Below are 20,573 nucleotides of genomic sequence, written 5' to 3' on the forward strand. Positions count from 1 at the left end.
TTCTTCTGTTAAAGGGAGTCTGTGTTTACAATCACTGTTTCCCATTACTCCATTTGGCACTTCATTGCTTGCTTATATTTACGTACGTAGCTGATCGAAGCTGGGCATGGTTAGCTTGTTTGTCCTCTTTTCTTGTTCTTCTCTCAAGAACTTATTGTCAAATGGTTTGGAACTAGCTTGGGTGCCCTGGGGACAACCATCTACTGTTATTACCTGACATGAGATAGGAGAAAAACAGTGATCAGCAAAATGAGACAGGCAAGCTGAGTCTGTCAGCAGAAATGGTGATGTATTCCTTTCAGCAACTTGAAAAAGAATTAATTATCACTGTCTAATATATATTATGGTGAGAAGGTCATATAATTGTTTGCAAATCATGAGTTAAGCCTTAGCAGTAACAAGGAGAACAAAACATAATGCTAGCTTTTAGTGGAAGTCAAGGCCGAGAATAAGGGTGAGATCTGAATAATGTAAGTAGTTTGCTGACTAGTTAGTTCACTAACCAGCACTGAAGCAACAAATTGAAGCATTAAAAAGCAACAGCAAAGGGATTACAAAAGGAAAGGGAGGGTTACACCTCCGCAGGAATGGTTTGTATGCTTCATGGGTCCAGTATACAATATAAGACTACAGGAACAGCTGGAGTTGTGCAACTGAAAAAGAACCTTCAGGATTTATACAAGTCTTACTTCTGCTTAAAAGTCAGAAGTCTGAGCATACATTAGAATAAGTAATTGCACTTACAGGAATGGATCCAGACTAAATTTTCCCATGGCAGAATGGAACTTTCCTGCCCCTCCCCCTACAGCTCACTGATCTTCACAAAATGCTGTTCCTGGTGGACAGGGAACTAAATTGCCAATTTAGTCTGGATCCAACCCATAGAAAACACATTCTGTCTGTACTGGGTGAAAACCAGAGGGTGCTAAATGCATAGTTTGTGCCTACGTGTCACAAATTTCATTCAGAAGTGTGCCTACATTTCCCAGAATTATGTTTTTTGACTCAAAAATGTCAGATTACTCATTTGGTTCACAGTCCAAAGAATACTATAAAATCAGTGGGCTGAAAATTATACCCATAATATTGCCCTGAATCATTATGTTTTAATGGGATGGTACAGATTTTTCTCAAAGGTGTCTATGGAAAAGGTCCAACAAAGTCTTTGTTAGGGCTGCAGCCTTTAATAGATCAAGCAATATGGCTAATTCACTTACGTTTAATTGCGAATACAAATTTGGCCCCCAGCTCCATAAGAGAGCTGATGCTGCACCAAAATTCCCAGACCTGGGATTCATGAAAAGCCCCTCACCATCCAGGACAAACAGATACAACGGATTCTATCCTCTCTGTGCTGAATTTGCCCCCCCCCCCAATTTGTAAATCAGTAAATATACAGTTCTTCAATTTTGCACTTTAATCTCAATAATTGTTTGAGTATTTTCTCAGATTATTTCCAGATACTGAATTCCTACCACTTCACTGATTACAGTTGTACTCAATTCTTAGCATAAGCATCAAAGACAATGAAATTTAAAACAAAAGAAGAATTTGGTTCTAAGATTTCCAATTTAAGTTTAATTGACAATGGCAGCAACACTGAAAAAATAATTTAAGGTGATCTGTCACATTAACCTCTAGAATTCTCTAATTATTAAGTTTTTTAAAATATATATATATATGAAAATCTAATTGTATCTGAACCTACTGGCACCTGAAGAGCTTTCTGTTTCTTTTTCCAAGATTTCCTGTCTTTGTTTCCAAGTTTTGCTTTTGCCCAAACTGATTTACAAAGCTCAGTAGATTTTGATAGTTCTGGGAATAAAAGCAAGAAACAAATTCACATCTCAAACAAACTTCCAACCAGTTTCTATTGCTTATAGTATTAATAGTTTTTACATTAAGCCTTTGAACCACTGTAACTTCACCCTTGGCACATGCAATCAGGAAATTATTATAAAATTTGTTTTGTAAAAAAACATTTGTATATCATCACATTCCACATGTTATCAAATTAATATTTCATTTGATGAGAAGATAAACAACCAGCTGAAATCGTTCAGGACGCTTTCCTTTTTTATTGCAGGAAGAGAATTTGGGGTCCAAAGTATTATGGTCAAAGGTGCTGACCAGATGTAAGGTCAGCCTGTTAAGTTCACTCTGAACAGCCAAAAATGGCTGCTGAACAGGTTTGCATCAGACTTTTGCAAAACTGCGCAAACACAAACAGAAGGAAAAATAGCCACTAGCATTATTCTGCAAGAATTTTTTCAAGTGACTGTGGAAGAGTTTGCATAGTCTGTGGCATAGTGATTTGACTGTTGAAATAAGATCTGGGTGACCTGGGTTTGAATCCACAGTCTGCCCTGGAAAGTTACAGGGTAACCTTGGGCCAGTCACTCAGCCTAACCTACCTCACAAGATGATTGTTGTTGTAAGCATAAAGAGGAGGAGGGAAAACAATACTGTAAGACACTTCTTTGGGTCCCCCCTCACTGCCGTACTCTGCCTTTCAGAAAGACTGGATGGTGGACAAAGACCTTGACAAGTATTCATGTTTGTGTTTTCTTTGTCTTTCTTATTTGTTTAAATGGTTTTGATAATTTGGAATTTCCCTTTGGGTCGCCTCAAGGAGAAAATTGCCATAAAAATACTCCAATAAATAAATAAAAAGTTTGTGAAGTTATTTTGATCCTAATGTCTCACTGTGGGCTTTTATGCATTCTCTTTTTCATGGTCTCTAGGTTCCTGTTTCTTTGGTGTGTGTTTTAAAGTTCTGTGCATGTTTTGCCCCCTCTAGTGGCTGATTTGATATCACATCCGATTTTATAAGAGTAAAAAGCTGCTACTTAAATCAGCAGGAAAATAAACTAGATTTAATCTTCTGCTATATCATATTGAACTCTAGAGGAAGTAAAACACGTGTGGAACTTTAAAACTCCCCAAAGAAACAGGAACTTGGAGATGATGAAAAAAGAGAATGTGGAAAAGAGAAAATAAAAGAGAAAAATTAGATGACTTTCCAGTCTAATAGAAAGTGATAAAATTAAATAATAATTTAAAAATAGGAGTTATTTTATGTTTCCTTTCTTTAAATGAATAAAAATAAAGTACCTACATTGATATATTGATATCTGCATATAAACCTATTAATCAGTCGACCGGTTTAAATTTCTTAGCCACTAAACGATCCCAAATTCTTTCCCACTGAAACTCTAGGTCCTATTCAGGAAGTAAATTCTACATTGTTAAAGAAATTGTGTAACTTTGTGGGGAGAAGAATAAATTATCTACAGTACTGCAAAATTGGAACCCTCAACGAATACCAAGCAATTACTGAGCATGACAAAACCTGTATGCTGCAGAAGAGTTCTGAGAGAACTGTGACTAGCCTAAAGTTACTCAGAAGAATGCATGTGGAGGAGTGGGGAATCAAATCCGGTTCTACAGATTAGAGTCCACCACTCTTAAATACCATACCATGCTGGCTTGGAGAGTCTTTGTGAAAAGTGATTTTTAAGAGGTGTTATTGCCTTTTAATTTGCTGGTCTTCTCCACTTTCTCAGCCTTGTGAGATTGAAAGCTACTTCCCTTGAAAAAAGTCCAATTTTTCCTCCGTGGATTGATCCAAAATGAGGTGCTGCGCTGGAATTGGAGATAGGACTGTGAGCAATCACTACCATATCCTGATCTGTCAGAATTGTAGGAGAATGATTTGGATTCCTTTAACTTCACATGGTGCAAACTACAGTTGCAGTTATTGTTGAGGGCACACTGCATGCAGGATGGCTGTCCTGACTGCCTGCCAAAGGCATTATTTTCATCCTCTTCTGTGAACCCCCAGTTCACATAACCTCCTCCTGGTTCCCCACTTTGGAAGTGAGATGGTAAAGACATGTTGCTGGCAGTGCTAGGAATTTTGGTAGTGGAATCATGTTCAGCTATGATTTCACCACCTTCCTTGGCTGGCAAAAAAATAACAGAGTCAAGTTCCTGTCTTTGATGGATAATGGGCTCTCTTTCTACAACATCAGCATTGTGTACATTCAGGTGAGCAGAAGTGCTACAGTGCTTGGTGTGGGGCTTGGTTTTCAGTTCGTCTTCTCTGAGCTCATCCAGAGTACTTGAAAATGACAAACTCAAGCCCACATCTTCAGAGAAACAAATTCCTCCTTGCTGATCAGAAGGAACCGAAAGGAACTGTCCACATCTAAGAGCTGATTTAGTCTTTGAAGATACCCCAGAGGTTAGAGTGTCATTTTCTGTCTCCTGTTCCTGGTGTTTATCTACTGATTTTATCTCACTGTAGTCTATTGCATCAAGAATGTGATGATGACTTTCTGATGGCCACTGGTTCCTTGCTAAGCTTCTCAGAAGGGAAGGTGGCATGCTGAAGTAATTGTACTTTTTATCTTTAATACATTCCAGACTGCTGAAAGCCTCTGAGTATGGGGCATTGCTCCAGCTATGGGAAAGCTTTCTATAATCTTGATGCTTTGTATCAGCAAGAAAAGCTTCTTCTACTTGCAGAGTGTCCACAGCTGAAATTACTTTCAGAGTATCAACAGTTAAAGCAGAGAGGTCTTGTAAATGTCCCAGCTGGCTGTCCAGTGCAAGCAATGCGTCTTTGATGTAACATACTTTCTCGTGCACCTCCTTCAGCTGTGAAAACATCTCATCAACTCTAGGAGAAAAGACCCATACGTACATATATTAAAATAGTATTTATATACATATCAATAGAACTAGTTTATTTCACTCTCCCACTGGTGGAGCTAGCCAAGGGGTGTCGAACTCATTTGTTACGAGGGTCAGACATGACATAAATGTCACTTGGTCAGGCTGGGCCATGTGTACCATTAAATTTAATGCCAGGTACTGGAGATACAAATCTTATAGAAGATACAGGCAAAGCCAATTAAAGATATTATTTTATTACTTTGTTTATTTAAAATACAAACATGCTTAAAACAATAACACTCTTACAGTATTTTCTTTTACTTAACAGTCTTTGATAATTGACATCTCAGTACGGGGTGGGGGTGGGGAGTAGCTGCCTTGGCTGGTGAGCCCACAGCAGGCTCACCAACCTAGATTGGGAGTGGGGTGTGTGTTGCTGCCTCAGCTGGCTCGCCGGCCAGATAGGAGCTCTTAAGGGGACAGATCCAGCCCACAGACTGTAAGTTAGACACCCCTGAGCTAGCCAGTACAATAATTGGACAGAGAGATATAGGATTAGGTCCCTTGAACTGCTAATGTAAGGAACTCATGAAGATAGATCTTCTATACTTCCCCCTACTCTCAGCTAGTGGAGAAGTGAGAGGGCTGATTTTATCCAATTCTACAACTTTATCTCCTGTACTATGCTACACTTTGTCTACAAAAGTCCCACCACACATAGCATTAGCTTTTCAGGGATCACAGAGTATTGAAGAAGATCTATTACTGTGAGTTCCTTATGCTCATAGGCTCCAACCCAAAAAATATGTTTAAATATACCAAAGCTGGATAAATTTCCATCTACTTGGAGAACTTATAGTAGTTATTTAGCCTATACCCTTTCAACAGATTTTCAGAACGACTGAACTATTAGCCCAAATGGCTGACACTATAGTGACTTTCATGTTTATTGCTCAGAAAGCAGACTGATATAAATCCATCTCTAAATATAAACAGGGATAGCACTGGCCTGGAATTCTAGAAATCCCATATATGAGTTTCTTAGAGGAAGGGAAAGAATATACTAATGTAACAAATAATTATCAATCATAGTTTGCATATACGGTATATATACAATGATAACAGTGTAGGTTACAAAAGTAAATGGGGGGGGAAATGCATGTACATCTTTAGAAAAAACATTAAATTTAAGAAAGCCACTAAAAACCTACTCAGAATAAAAGCATAAAAAATAAGTGGTTTAAAAATGTGTCTCAAACTGTGCTCAGGCCAGCAGTGGACTATAAAAATGTTGTTTAGAAGACTAAACCATTAATCAAAAGCCTGGGTAAAAGACCTTTTCCCCCTTTCTCCCTTTAATTTTTGTTACCTGACTATAATTTGACATTTGTCTCCAACTTATTTTTGCACTTCTAGATCTATGAATTGCAGTAAAATGGATACTAGTCCAGGAAGGGACTTCCTACCTTTCAGTTGTTACACGGATTCTTTCACAGTCACTAGAGTGCAGACTTTCGTTCTTCTCATGGAAGTATTTTTCCACACACTGCTCTTCAAAATCATGAAGTCTTTTTAATTCCTCATCACTCAGATAGAGCTCTAGATAATTAAATAATAAGTGTTTACAGTGGTAGACCTACATGTTTGGGGCCCTGAAGCTTGAACTGTTATGGGGGGCCCTTCGCAACCAGCAACAATAGGGCAACATCCAACAAGATCCAAAGGGTCTTGCTGCCCTTGCAAGGACCTCGAGGCCCAGATGGCAGAGAACAGGGTGGTGGGGTGGAGTCCTTGAAAATGGGCCATACAATGAGCCCCTTCCCACCAGCAATGAGGTCTGGGTAACTGCTGTTTTCTTCAGTGGGGTTGTTCTATGGCAGATGTATCGGTTCAAGGTCATCAGAGGGGGCTCATTAGGATAAAGAGGTAAAAATCTGATTTTTTGTGTTAAAAAGCGAGACAAGTGCAGCCTGAATTGAGAATTCAGATGCCTTTTTATGATTCTGATTGGCTCTAGCCTAAGGGCTGAGCTATGGAACTATTAAGCCGTGCACCAACGAAGGATTTGAGGATCCAGCTTCCAAAATGTAGGCTATGAATAGATTCTGGCGAGCTCAGTGAGCCCATACAGCTGGGGGTTCGGGTGCTGCAATCCCCCAAGAAAATTTTGAAATTTGACCGTTTACAGGGACATTTTGAGGCCATATGAAATGAGTATTAGGGCATATTCTAAGGTCAAGTACTTCAACCCATTGGCTTATGAGTCTATCACTAAAATAGCCTTATTTTAATAACAAACACTTAAAATAAACTCCATTGATTTGGCTGAAAAATTCACTCATTAAAAAAATACTCCAGGATTAGGAGCCATGAAGCTTAAGCTTCATTAGTTTCATAGTAGATCCGCCACTGAGTGTTTATTAACCACAATGTATCAAATTATTTCTTAAACAAAGACATCGGAGGGATCTGCTTTCTGGGCTTTAGTGAATTTGAACTTAAACTATAATTTTTCACATGTATAAAGACTGAAGAGATCAGCCTCACAAACTAAAAAGCATTTGTTCTTGTAGGTTATCCGGGCTGTGTAACTGTGGTCTTGGAATTTTCTTTCCTGACGTTTCGCCAGCAACTGTGGCAGGCATCTTCAGAGTAGTAACACTGAAGGACAGTGTCTCTCAGTGTCAAGGGTGTAGGAAGAGTAATATATAGTCAGAAAGGGGTTGGGTTTGAGCTGAGTATTGTCCTGCAAAAGTAATGTGCTAATCATTGTCCTGTAAGTATCAAGATAATGTGCTAATGAGGGTATGGTATGTTAATATGGAACCATTGTATCCTGAAGTGATCTGTTAATGTGTGTAATCCAAAACTAATCTGCATGGCTATTGTTGAATGTTGTCTTTGTTAGTCTGGAGGTTTTTTAGAACAGGAAGCCAAGCCTTATTCATTCTTAAACTCTCCTCTTTTCTGTTAAAGTTGTGCTGATATTTATGAATTTCAATGGCTTCTCTGTGCAATCTGACAAAATAGTTGGTAGAATTGTCCAGTCTTTCAGTCTCTTGGAATAAGACCCTGTGTCCTGTTTGTGTCAGTCCATGTTCAGCCACTGCTGATTTCTCAGGTTGGCCAAGTCTGCAGTATCTTTCATGTTCTTTTATCCTTGTTTGTATGCTGCGTTTTGTGGTCCAGATGTAAACTTCTCCACAGCTGCAAGGTATACGATATACTCCTGCAGATCACTTCAGGATACAATGGTTCCATATTAACATACCATACCCTCATTAGCACATTATCTTGATACTTACAGGACAATGATTAGCACATTACTTTTGCAGGACAATACTCAGCTCAAACCCAACCCCTTTCTGACTATATATTACTCTTCCTACACCCTTGACACTGAGAGACACTGTCCTTCAGTGTTACTACTCTGGAGATGCCTGCCACAGTTGCTGGCGAAACGTCAGGAAAGAAAATTCCAAGACCACGGTTACACAGCCCGGATAACCTACAAGAACCAATGAACTCTGACCGTGAAAGCCTTCGACAATAAAAAGCATTTATACAAGGCTAATTCACATATTTCCATCTAAGGGTGTGCATTTGAGTATTTCCAGTCCAAATATATATCCAAAAAATACCTTAACAGCATTTTTTGTTATATTCAGTTATCTTGAGTAATATTCGAGATTCTTGGAATACCTGTAACTGGCTCCCGAATATATCTGGGAAAACTGGGGGGAAACCAGGGCTGACATTTTAAGTCTCCCAGACCTGTTTTTCTTCCCTATAACAGGTTTCTAGGGCGACAGGAGGGAGTGGGGAGGGAGGCAATGGGATCATATGTAAGGGGGAACACTGGAACTCTCTGCCCTGTCACAATGATTATCTCAGAGCCCTCCAGGTCTTTGAGCACTGGCAAAGAGGATAAAAAGCTGCCCTCACTCCAGCTTGACTCACTTTCAGGACAAGATGTTTTTGGAGCAGGGTACTGCTGTTGCTCTAGTCTACCTGCCTTGGATTTATTCTGCTGCCTGCATGGGAAGACCCTCATGTCCTGTGCCAGGACTGCTTTGCCATTTGTTTTAAAATATTACTGAATATTTAAAATATTATTTCAAGTTTTTTGTGTTGTTGTTGTTTTGCTAGGGGGGTTATAGTTGGAGAGGGGGACAATGATTCAGTTATCCAACCGATCATCTATTTCCAAACCATAGGTAATAGCTTGAGGAATTATTCAGCTACCTGCAATGGTGCATTTGCAGTCAGTTTCCACAGGGTGATGCTGCCTTCTTATGTCCAAGATGTTTCAATTAAAATATATATTTGTTGCTGGTGATATTTGTTGCTCAAATAGGAACAGCTATGGAACTATGAAAGTTCCAGATTATTTCTCACAACTCCCCCCTTAAGAATTCAAGGCTGTGCCACTGCTTTAAACAGGTGGAATCTTGTTCTTATGATTAGTATGGACATACAGTTAAAGTGCCACGAGAACTAGTATTTTGGTTTAGTGACTCTAAAAGTAAGAACATTAGAATGAAAGCCCTGCTGAATTAGACCAAAGGTCCAGCTCTAGTTCAATATCCTGTTTCCCACCATGGACCACAAGATACCTCTGTGAAGCCCCCAATCAAGGAATAAAGACTACAGCCTTCCCCATCACTTCCCCCTCCATACCAACAATTGGTATTCAGACATGCACTGCCTGAATATACATGAAATCATCTACTTCCCTTTTAAATATGTCTAAGGTAGTGGTCACCACAAAATCTTTTTGCAATGATTTCAAAAAGTTAATTGTGTATTGCAGGGGTATGGAACTCATTTGTTATGAGGGGCGGATATGACATAAATGTCAATAGGTTGGCCCGGGCCATGTGTACCAAATAAATAAATACCATAAAATGTAGTGCCAGGTACCAGAGATACAAACTTCATACAAGACACAGCTAAAGTCAATTAATGATATTATTTTTATTATTTTAAGTATGTTTGCATTTTAAGTAAAAAAAAATAGTATCATTTATTGGCTTTGCCTGTGTCTTCTGTACAGTTTATATCTCTGGTCCCTGGCATTAAATTTGATCTGGACTGGGGGGAGGGGGGTGGCTGCCTGGGAACAGAATTTGTGCTCTGGGACTGGAATGACATGTCGCAGAGTGGAATGACAGCCCCTGGGAGTAGCAGAGGCATTCTGGGACTGTCATTCCAGTCCCAGAACACTTCTGCTACTCCGAGGGGCTGTCATTCCAATTAGGGGCTGTCATTTCATTCCTGAACACTTCTTCTACTCTGATGGGCTGTCATTCCACTCTGCAACCTGTTATTCCATTCCCAAAAACCTTGGGCTACTCCCAGTGGCTGTCATTCCACTCCTGACCTGTCATTCTAGTCACAGATCACTTCTGCTACTCCTAGGTGCTATCATTCCACTTGGGGGCTGCCAATGCTTCTGCTACCCAGAGGTTGTCATTCCACTCTCTGTGACCTGTCATTCCAGTCCCAGAGTAGTCTATTTTGGCCCAGAGACTTTTATGGAAAATCCATTCCTCATTTTCTTTGCAATTTTTTTGTGCTGTAATGTATTTCAATGGAGCCCATTCAAGTCAACTGGCATTCCTAGATCCCATTATCTCCAGTGGGACTGCAAGACTCTCCCATTGTGGGCACTCCTGTCATTCCTTTAAGTACATCCCCTTGTTTGTTTTAGGAATTGCATGGAGAATTAAAATTTGGGAAGTTCTTCCTGCCTATAGAGCAGCAGTGCAAGATTGCTGAGGCTTGAGGATAGATCAGCATCTTGCTCACTTAGTCCTGACCCTCAGAAGTTGCCCTAGAGCTCCAGCTGCTGAGGTTTACACTTGGTGAACAGGAAGCTGCTCAACTTGTATAATTTGAGCAGTGCAATGTAGGGAGGGGAATATATATTTAGGATGTTGGAGGAGAGTGTTAAGGATACAGTGGACTGTCAAAAAAACAGATCAGTGGGTTATAGATCAAATCAAGCCAGAACTGACCCTATAAGCTAAAATTACTAATCTGAGGCTGTCCTACTTTGGACACATTATGAGAAGACAAGAGTTACTGGAAAAGACAATCATGCTAGGAAAAGTTGAAGGCAGCAGGAAAAGAGGAAGACCCCACAAGAGATGAATTGATTCTACAAAGCAAGCCATGGCCCTCAGTTTGCAAGACCTAAGCAAGGCTGTTAAGGATAGGACGTTTTGGGGGACATTGATTTATAGGGTTGCCATGAGTTGGAAGTGACTTGACTGCACTTCACACACTCACACACTCCGCGCGCACACACACACACACACACACACACACACACACACACACAGGAACCTCTGGGCTGGAGAGGGGAAGGAGTGAACAACTTCAGTTCCCCCAAGTCAAGCTCCATGTGGGAGGGACTGAAGATTGCGCTGCCTGCTGGCCAGCAGACAGCATGATGTTCAGTCCCCACCCTAGGCAAGCTCCATGTCGGGCTTGGCTTGGGCGGGGAGGGATTGAAGATCGCACTGCCTCCCGGCCAGGAGACACCACAATCTTCAGTTCTTACCACCCCACCCCAGGCAAGCTCCAAGTCGGGCTTGGCTGGGGTGGGGAGGGACTGACGATCGTGCTGCCTCCAGGCGGGGAGACAACACAATCTTCAGTTTCTGGGAAGCCCAGAAAGGGACGGTGGAAGGCGGCTGGCTGGGCTCGCAGGCAGGAAGGAAGCCCTCAGGGGGCTCCATCCGGCCTGCGGGCTGCATGTTTGACACCCCCTGGTGTATTGTGTGTGTACTGAACCTACCGGCCATGAGCTTCAGTATGCTGCCCTAAATTTTAGGATTACAAAACAGGGATACAATGTTTTGTTGATTCTTCACACCATGCATTTTTATAAACCTCTATCCTGTCTCCCTTTAGTTATTTTTCTACACTGAAAAGCTCCAAACTCTAGCTTTCTCTCAAATAGAAGATACTCCTGTCTCTTGATCATTTTTAGATGTGAGTCCAATAGCACCTTGGAGACCAACAAGAGTTTTAGGATATAAGCTTCAAGAATCAAAGCTCCCTTCATCAGTCAGTCATCTGTGTGACTGTGTGACATCAGACACAGTGTAACAGTGTGACATCAGACACAGTCTGGTGTGTGTTTGTGTGTGTGTGTGTGTGTGTGTGATGAAGGGAGCTTTGACTCTTGAAAGCTTATACCCTAAAACTCCTGCTGGAGTCTCTAAGGCGTTACTGGACTCAAATCTTACTGTTCTACTGTAGACCAACATGGCTAACCTCTGAAATGACTGACCCTTTTTGTTGTTCTTTTATATACCATATCCAGCTCCATTATATCCTCTTTTGCAATGGGTGACTAGAATTCGAAATGGGGCAGCAGCACAATGTATAATACTAGCAGTTTTATTTTCAGACCTTTTCCTAATAATCCCTAGCGTGGAAACTCAGCTCTCTTTTTGTGTAAGAAATACATGAAAGTCACATTCTCCTTACTCAGTTCAACACCTCCCTCTTCTCGATCAAATTCATTTGGTGGTTGACGATGGCAGAGGCATTTCAGGAAAAGGCCAATATAGCTCAGAATGATGAAAGGTGGAGGCAGCCATGGCTTTTCATGGTACGTCATTATGTAGCGGTAACGGTTGTATTTCCAGAGCTTGTTTGATATGGATTTCATATCAAAATAAACATTACTGTGGGTTAAAATGGATAAGATGAATGGGGAAGTGGGGGGAGAGAGACGACTATCAAGTAAATATACATGGTTCTTTTCATTTACCAAAACTTAAATGCATAGTGCTTAGTTTCCAAAGTTTTACAAATCTTCCTATAGGATTTAGGCAACAATTCTCATGAAATATCAGTAATTGTGTTCATAAAGATTTTACAAATGGATTCAATAAAACATATTCAAAATAAATGCTAAATACTGCAAATTATATCAGGCTGCAAATTCTGGGTTGGGAAATTCCTGGAGATTTGGGGATGGAACCTGGAGAGGCTGGGGTTTGGGCAAGGGGGGTACCTCAGCAGGGTATAATAAGAACATAAGAAAAGCCATGCTGGATCAGACCAAGGCCCATCAAGTCCAGCAGTCTCTTCACACAGTGGCTAACCAGGTGCTTCTAGGAAGCCCACAAACAAGACAACTGAAGCAGCACCATCCTGCCTGTGTTCCACAGCACCTAATATGTACGGCATGCTCCTCTGATCCTGGAGAGAATAGGCATGCATCATGACTAGCAGCCATTTTAACTAGTAGCCATGAATACCCCTCTCCTCCATGAACATGTCCACTCCCCTCTTAAAGCCTTCCAAGTTGGCAGCCATCACCACATCCCGGGGTAGGGAGTTCCACAACTTAACTATGTGTTGTGTGAAGAAATACTTCCTTTTATCAGTTTTGAATCTCTCACCCTCCAGCTTCAGCAGATGACCCTGTGTTCTGGTATTATCAGAGAGGGAGAAAAGCTTCTCCCTGTCCACTCTCTCCAAACCATGCATAATTTTATAAATCTCTATAATCTCTCCCCTTAACCACCTTCTTTCTAAGCTAAACAGCTCTAAGCCTTTTAACCTCTCTTCATAGGGCAGTTGCTCTAATCCCCTGATCATTTTGGTTGCTCTTTTCTGCACCTGCTCAAGCTTTGCAATATCCTTTCTTAGGTGTGGTGACCAGAACTGTACACAGTATTCCAAGTGTGGTCTCACCATAGATTTGTACAAGGGCAGTATGATATCAGCAGTTTTATTCTCTATTCCTCGTCTAATTATGGCCAGCATGGAATTTGCCTTTCTTACAGCAACCGCACACTGGGTTGACATCTTCGTCGGGTGATCCACTACCACCCCAAGATCCCTTTCTTGGTCTGTCGCTTCCAGCACAGATCCCATCAGTGTATATGTAAAGCTGGGATTTTTTGCCCCAATATGCATCACTTTACACTTGCTCACACTGAATCTCAGTTGCCATTTTAATGCCCATTCTTCCAGTTTGTAGAGATCCTCTTGGAGCTCTTCACAGTCCAATTTTGTTTTAACCACCCTAAATAATTTGGTGTCATCTGCAAACTTGGCTACCTCACTGTTCACCCCCAACTCCAGGTAATTGATGTAACAGGTTGAAAAGCAATGGTCCCAGCACAGATCCCAAAGCAGCCATTTTCCCCAGGGGAACTGATCTCCATAGCCTGGAGATCAGTTGTAATTCCAGGGGATCTCTAGGCCCAACCTGGGAATTGCCAGCCCTTATATGACCAATCTCTTATAGCCTAATGAATCATTCATGTGCAACAGTAGCACATAAAACATAGAACATAAAAACCCTAGGCTAAGAGTATGGATAAATGCCAACATACCAATATTTAGTATTTTCTTCTCCTTCCTAGGCCACAACTCTTTCAAAACCTAGCTAGCTTTGGGGATATTTCGCACTTGTTCTGCCTTATAACAGCTTTGCACCGTTCCAAGTCAGAATGACAAACTACTTTCAATTTCAGCCACTCTACTACACTTCTGAAGTCTCAGTATCAAGCTAGGCCCCAACCAACCTACAACTAGACAAATATTTATTTCTTACACATTCTAACCTTTCCATAGATATTAAATAAAAGGCTTTTAAAAAGAAATATATATATATATATATATATATATATATATATATGTGCTTTGTTGTGCAGTAGTTTAATGCTTCCCCATTGTCTCTAAATAGCTAAAAACAAAGGATAAATTACCATCCAAAAGCAATTCCCTGGAAGTCAGGCTGCTGATTATTCTCAGTAGATGCTTGCTGAGTTTTAGGGAATGGGAACCCTGACATTTCCTCTTAAAGAATGTTTGAGCTACAATACTGCAAAAAGCTTTGTTGTGCACTACCCTATTGAGCAGCCCATGGCCATCTGAGCAGCACATGACCATCAGCTGCTCAAAATGGTGATGCACAACAAAGCTTTTTGTTTCAATGTGGCTCAAAAATTCTTTAAGCGGAACTGCCAGAGTTCACATCTATTGATTTGCTTTCTACCAACCAGAGATGACTTTGAGGTTCAGGGCAGAGTACAAAGACGGTGTGAGAAACCACAGAAAGACAGAAACACTAGACAAATGGTTCCCAATCCCAAACTTTTTGGTATGGTAACCCATAAGTCAAAATTTACTTGGTATGGTGACCCATCCAGGGCCAACACCTGAGGCAAACTATGAGGCATCCAGGGCCAGCACCTGAGGCAAACTATGACCTTGTCACCCATCTAGTCCAGCATGGCATTTTCTAAAGTGGCCAACTAGATGTTGTTGAGAAACACATGAACATTCAGCATCACACAAAAGGTGCAGCTGCCCCCAAGCAAGTGGCATTCCATTTTCCCCTCCTTCCAGCTACTACCATAAAGTTACTATTTGCTGGACTGATTTTCCCCCTTAATTGTTGCAAAGGGAGGTAGGAGGTGAGAATGTGAGATGCTGACAAGGAGGATGAGGAGAGAAAAGATAATGCACAGCTCAGGAAGGCTGGCCTGAGGTCAATTTTCAGAGGCTTTTGGGTGCCAACCCACAAATTGGAAAACACTGCACTAGAGCACCTTTGAATTCCAGTTTGCTTTGTGAATAGGGTTGCCAACCTCCAGGTAGTAGCTGGAGATCTCCTGCTATCACAACTGATCTCCAGCTGACAGAGATCAGTTCACCTGGTGAAAATGGCCACTTTGGCAATTGAATTCTATAGCATTGAAGTCCTTTCCCTCCCCAAACCCCGCCCTTTTCAGGCTCCACCCAAAAAACCTCCTGCCAGCAGTGAAGAGAGACCTGGCAACCCTATTTGTGAAATCTATTGACCTCAGCCTGAACTGGTTGCTTGCTGCACAGTGCAAAGAAATTGCTGTGTACTATTCACACTGTAAATTGTTTTAAATTGCCAACTGCAATTGTTTTAAATAGGTACCATGTATACATGGCCTGGGATGAATCTGCTCAGTTTTTAGCTCTTTGTGAGAAAGTTGGCTTTCTATCTCATTCTTCTTTCTGGCCTGGACCTTCATAATACAAGTCATCTTGTTGAATAACTAGCAACAAACCCCATTTAAATACATTTGTACTAGCCATGAAATATTCTTGGTACTTACTTAAAGAAAGCAATAAGAAGATTGACCATGATGATGTATTGTACAAAGAGATAGACAGCTTGAAGGAATGGTGTAAGGAAGGAACCTGGAGGGCAGTCTTGACTCAATTCACAAGCTATAAATTAAAAGAAAAAAGAAAAGTGTGTGTAAAACTGGCATATGATAATAAGCTAATGAATAATACACTCCTCTTTTGTAGGGTAACTTCGGTCTGCATATTTAAAAAAAGCATAAAGCTTCACTGACTCTAATGCTAATGAAACATTAGCAGAAGTAAATGAAGCATTCCTAACACTTTAACATTATCCATGCAATCCTGAAGGATGGAGGACAAAGTGCCATGGGAGCCAGTGTAACCACACCAGTGTCTGTGCCACTTTGCGCCACGATAAGAGGCATGGATGCCAGCCAGAGAGCAATGCAGTAGCTTGGGCCTTGGCCAGCAGCGCTGCTGCACAGGCAGCAAAGTCTCAAAAGCAAGTGCCTACACCAGCGGTGTGTGTGTGTGTGGGGGTGTTCCTGAGGCATTCCCTGGGGTGGAGCTGATGTCAGCTCCCAAACCCCTTCAACCTGGGAAAGCCCCTCTAAGCTGCAACATTGCTATGCCAGCAAAACAGCTGGCGTAGCCCCGTATAACTGCATGGAAGAGTTTCATGGGTTTCTATTTTTTAATACACTATTTTGTGTGTTTTCTGGCCAGGAAGCCTCTGAGGAGGCAGTGCAGCTGTGTCACTCCCAGCCATTGACTAACTACCTTCCCTTCATGAATGCCCATCTTCTTTTCTGAACTACTCTCCATAGTGAAGGCAAGGTCATGTACAGATGTAGATTTAAAAGTCACCTGAGAAAATAGGTTTTTTTAAAGTACATAAGGGGTTGGATTCAATCATCTTTTTTGCTGATTGAAAAGGAAGGGGGATCCTCCTTTCACCACCAAAAGTTCTGTGCTGGGATCATGGGACATGCAAATACAAAAGACATGTCAGACAGGGGCTGTAGTATGGGCAGGAATTTGCTAAGACCAAGTGAAAAAGCTGGCTGGATCAAACCCCAACTATTGAAGTCTATTCAAATATATACTAAATATGTTAATATAGTTTTTAAAAACTTTTGGAAGACTATGATGTGATTAGGGAACCCTACATTCTATCACACAAAACTTTCTATAGCATATGAAAGTCCAACAACAAAATGGCAGCGCACACACTTTCAATGCAAACCATCCAAGCTCTGGTTCCTGGCATATCCAATTCAAGGGCCTCATAAACAGGTGCTGGGAAATATGTTTCTCTGCCTAAGACCCCAGCAAACTGCTCTTAAACACTAACAATATAATCTGGATGGACCAACATAATATAGCATCATAAAATACCTGTCCTCAAATGTTCTGATTAATCAGTTTGAAATCTGCACCACATTTTCTACATCTTTTACAATTCTTATAAACTTTTCATTAACCCTAATGAAAGTTTCAAACTGTGAAACTTCAATAAAAGCAGACCTACCATCAATTTCTCCTGCATATACTTCACCAAACATCATCCAATAAGGTTGAAATACAATATCTCGTGCCAAAGTCCACGATGGCTGTTCATGCGGTGAAAGTATTGCTTTTCGAGACACCCCAAAACTCAACAATACTATGGCCATCATAATTACAATATAAAACATATTTGCTGTCTGAGGAAAAAGAAAATTAAGCACAGTCATCAGAATGGTGTAATTTCCTGTACCATGGGAAGTACTAGTTGTTCGGAATTTAATAAACCTGACTGGACAACTCAAAGAGAAGCAAGTGAAAGTGATATAAGGGAATTTAGTCACATGTCCCCAGTCAAGTCAGTGTGACTAGGACTAGAACCCAAAGCATCCATGATGGACCTTTGGTTAGTGTTGCCAAGTGCCTGGTGATGGCGGGTAAAATCTCGGCGGGCTCTGCATGCACACGCACGTGCACACAGCGCGCCCGTCACTTTCGGGTTTACCCAGAAGCGACGCGGACACTCTGGCAACTTCGGCTAAGCGTTTCGGGTGAGATCACTACAGGGCCTGGCAAGCCTACCTTTGGTGCAGTGCAAACAAACAAATATAAAAGGAGTAGTACAACATTCGTGCTGTTTCTCTATGCAAAGCAGTTTTTAAAGCAGTATCAATCTTGCAGGTCAGTGTGAAAATTTCATTCCAGAATTTGCAATACTCCAGACACAGGAGGACTACTTTCTCCATTTCCCTCGTGGTAAAGGCCATCGTTACTTCCCAAATATGAAGACAAATTCATGAATGATAATTCTATCAATGGACAATAACCAATGGAACATCAACATTCTGATTTAGAGTCCTCTAACTGCCAGATGTTGGGGACAAAGCACAGGGAATTTAAGCTTCCAGAAGAAATTGACTGGTTCTTTACTGGCAACAAATAGCAGTAGAATTGCCACCTTTTAAAATGGCATAGCTCCTTGATCATGTCCAGACAAATTCTGCATATGAAAATTCAGTAGCCAAATGCGACCTGTTGAATTTCTCTCATTTTTGTGTAGTAAAGGAGCCCTACCAGTAGGGCTCAATTTACCACAGCCTTCAATTTGCAAGATCTGAGCAAGGCTGTCAAAGATAGGACATTTTGGAGGACTTTGATTCATAGGGTCACCATGAGTCGGAAGCGGCCTGACGGCACTTAACACACACACACACCATTGTGTGTGTGTGTGGGGGAGAACGACATCATTAAGGAAATGGTCCCTTCTAGCCAAATACTTACCATTTTTCCAATCATTGTTAGATATGGTCCTGCATGCTGGTTCACAGCAAAGAAATCGAGTAGTCGGACAAACCAGAATATTATGTCCAAGCAGTAGATCAGCCTTCCGGCTGTTTGAAATGGAGGATCAGCCCAGCGCAAGCCAAAACCAGTCATAAACAAGATTATAGCAACAGAATCTGTAAAGTTCCAGTACTCATAAATCCAGACTTTCACCTTTTGGCTGAACTTTCCTGGTTCGGAAATGAATACCTAAGGGCAGGGGAGGAAATCACTTGCATTTGAGTAATGTGAATAACATTATGTACTTTTGTAGAATTATCCTGTGTTAACAAACATATTTAATGCAGAGGACTATATACAGCATTTCCCCTCAAATTCAAGACAATGTACCCTCAGGGCTTTATAGTGACTTTGGATTCTTAACTTAGTATGGGTACTAATATCTTGCATATCCCACCCCCAACCGATGTTAATTTGTTCCAGAATCTCATTTCATCCTGTATTGGATTAGATGTTTACTAGCAAGTACCCATGAGAAACTTGTAGGGGAGGGAGAATCCTTGTGGTGGAGGGCTCTGTCAGCTTTCCTGCTGCCATCCTGCTCGTGATGCTGCCTGTGCACCGCACTAGCTCACCTCACTGATGGTAGCAGTGCCTTTCTTGGCTTCCCCACCACTGCCCTACTTGCTCATGCACTCACCTGCCTCCTCCTCCCACTCTACCTGCCTGCCTGTCCTTGTTCTGCCTGCCCATTGCTCTGCTTGCCTGCCCACTCTCCCCACTGTCACTCACTAACCCAACCACTGCCTTCTCTGGCCAAAGCTAAACCTCTCTCAGTTTTCCCAGGAGCTCCTCCTTTGTCAAAACATTTGCTGAGACCTTGTTTTGTAGTGTTGCACGATCTCGGCTTTACCCCATATAATTTGAGGTTTGGGCACTTTTCTTCACTTGTAGATTTTTCTGCAAGCCTGGAGATTCTCCAAAATGTGTAGAATAATATCTTTTCCACATACATGGCCCTACTCTGAGGATTTAACAATCCACATCTAGGGCTAGGTAGAGAATTAAATATTATGATTCTACTTTGCTGTTGTTGGTTGCAAGTGTCTTATGGGTGAATAGATTTTTCTTTTGATTGGGTCTTGTTTTGCATGGGTCTCTGTTTTTAACACACCCCAGCTTTCTGCTGGGTATTTAACCAGACCTAGTGGATGCATTCTTCTATGCATCTGAGGAAGTAAACTCTGAGTCATGAAAGTTCATGCTAAAATAAATTTGCTAGTCTGTAAGATGCTACTGGACTCCTGAGTAATCTTACTATAGACATAATTTATTAATGTTTTACCCTTTCATTCGTAACTTTTTACAAGCCCTTTTTTAAACACCTCAGTTTGTTAGCAGACTTGTCAACTGTTCATTCCCCCCTAACCCACAGTGTATATCCTTTGTCCATAAACACAATTTCACTGTAAGAAGGTGTGACTCAAATCTCCCAGCAAATTAAATCCTCTCTCTGCCTTTTTAACGAATACTAGTCCTACATTATTTTGAAAAGAAATTTCAGAGCACAAACCTAAGAAAGTCTGCTCAGAAACCTACTCATGTCTATTCAATAGGACTTACTCTCAGGAAAATGTTCTTAGGGTTGCGCTGTAGGACATCCCTAACAGCCTGCCAAGAAGCAAGTGGTGCCAAGACAACTGGGGTTTTCAGGAGATTCCCCATCGGGAGAACAGGGAAATAAGTGAATTTTGGGGCATAAAATCAGGAAAATATTTATTTCACTCACTTTTCCATAACTTGCAAACAATAGAGCAAAACAATATCAAGGTTTCAGCCTCTGTAGAGGTTTTAATTGCATTATTCACTCATTTCTCAAAGACTCTACTCAGCAAATTGCTGAGCAAATACTACCAAAATGTATTTATGCTTTTGGTTTAGATTATTCCTATAAAGAAAGTATAGGGTACAATTGGTAGGCATGTGTGTTTGAAAATATA

General features: G+C 41.1%; 1 protein-coding gene across 1 annotated transcript in view; it reads right to left on the reverse strand.

Moving 5' to 3' along the window:
• Nucleotides 1–20,573, reverse strand: part of TRPM6 (transient receptor potential cation channel subfamily M member 6) — a 116,390-nt gene that overhangs the window by 56,380 nt on the left and 39,437 nt on the right. Inside the window, 8 exon segments of the mRNA XM_056848983.1 lie at nucleotides 87–213; nucleotides 1,709–1,815; nucleotides 3,681–4,684; nucleotides 6,147–6,279; nucleotides 12,184–12,383; nucleotides 15,810–15,924; nucleotides 17,315–17,489; nucleotides 18,571–18,822. Coding sequence (XP_056704961.1) covers nucleotides 87–213; nucleotides 1,709–1,815; nucleotides 3,681–4,684; nucleotides 6,147–6,279; nucleotides 12,184–12,383; nucleotides 15,810–15,924; nucleotides 17,315–17,489; nucleotides 18,571–18,822 — 2,113 coding nt within the window.

The sequence above is a fragment of the Euleptes europaea genome, chromosome 4, assembly GCF_029931775.1.
Source record: "Euleptes europaea isolate rEulEur1 chromosome 4, rEulEur1.hap1, whole genome shotgun sequence".
NCBI classification, from domain to species: domain Eukaryota; kingdom Metazoa; phylum Chordata; class Lepidosauria; order Squamata; family Sphaerodactylidae; genus Euleptes; species Euleptes europaea.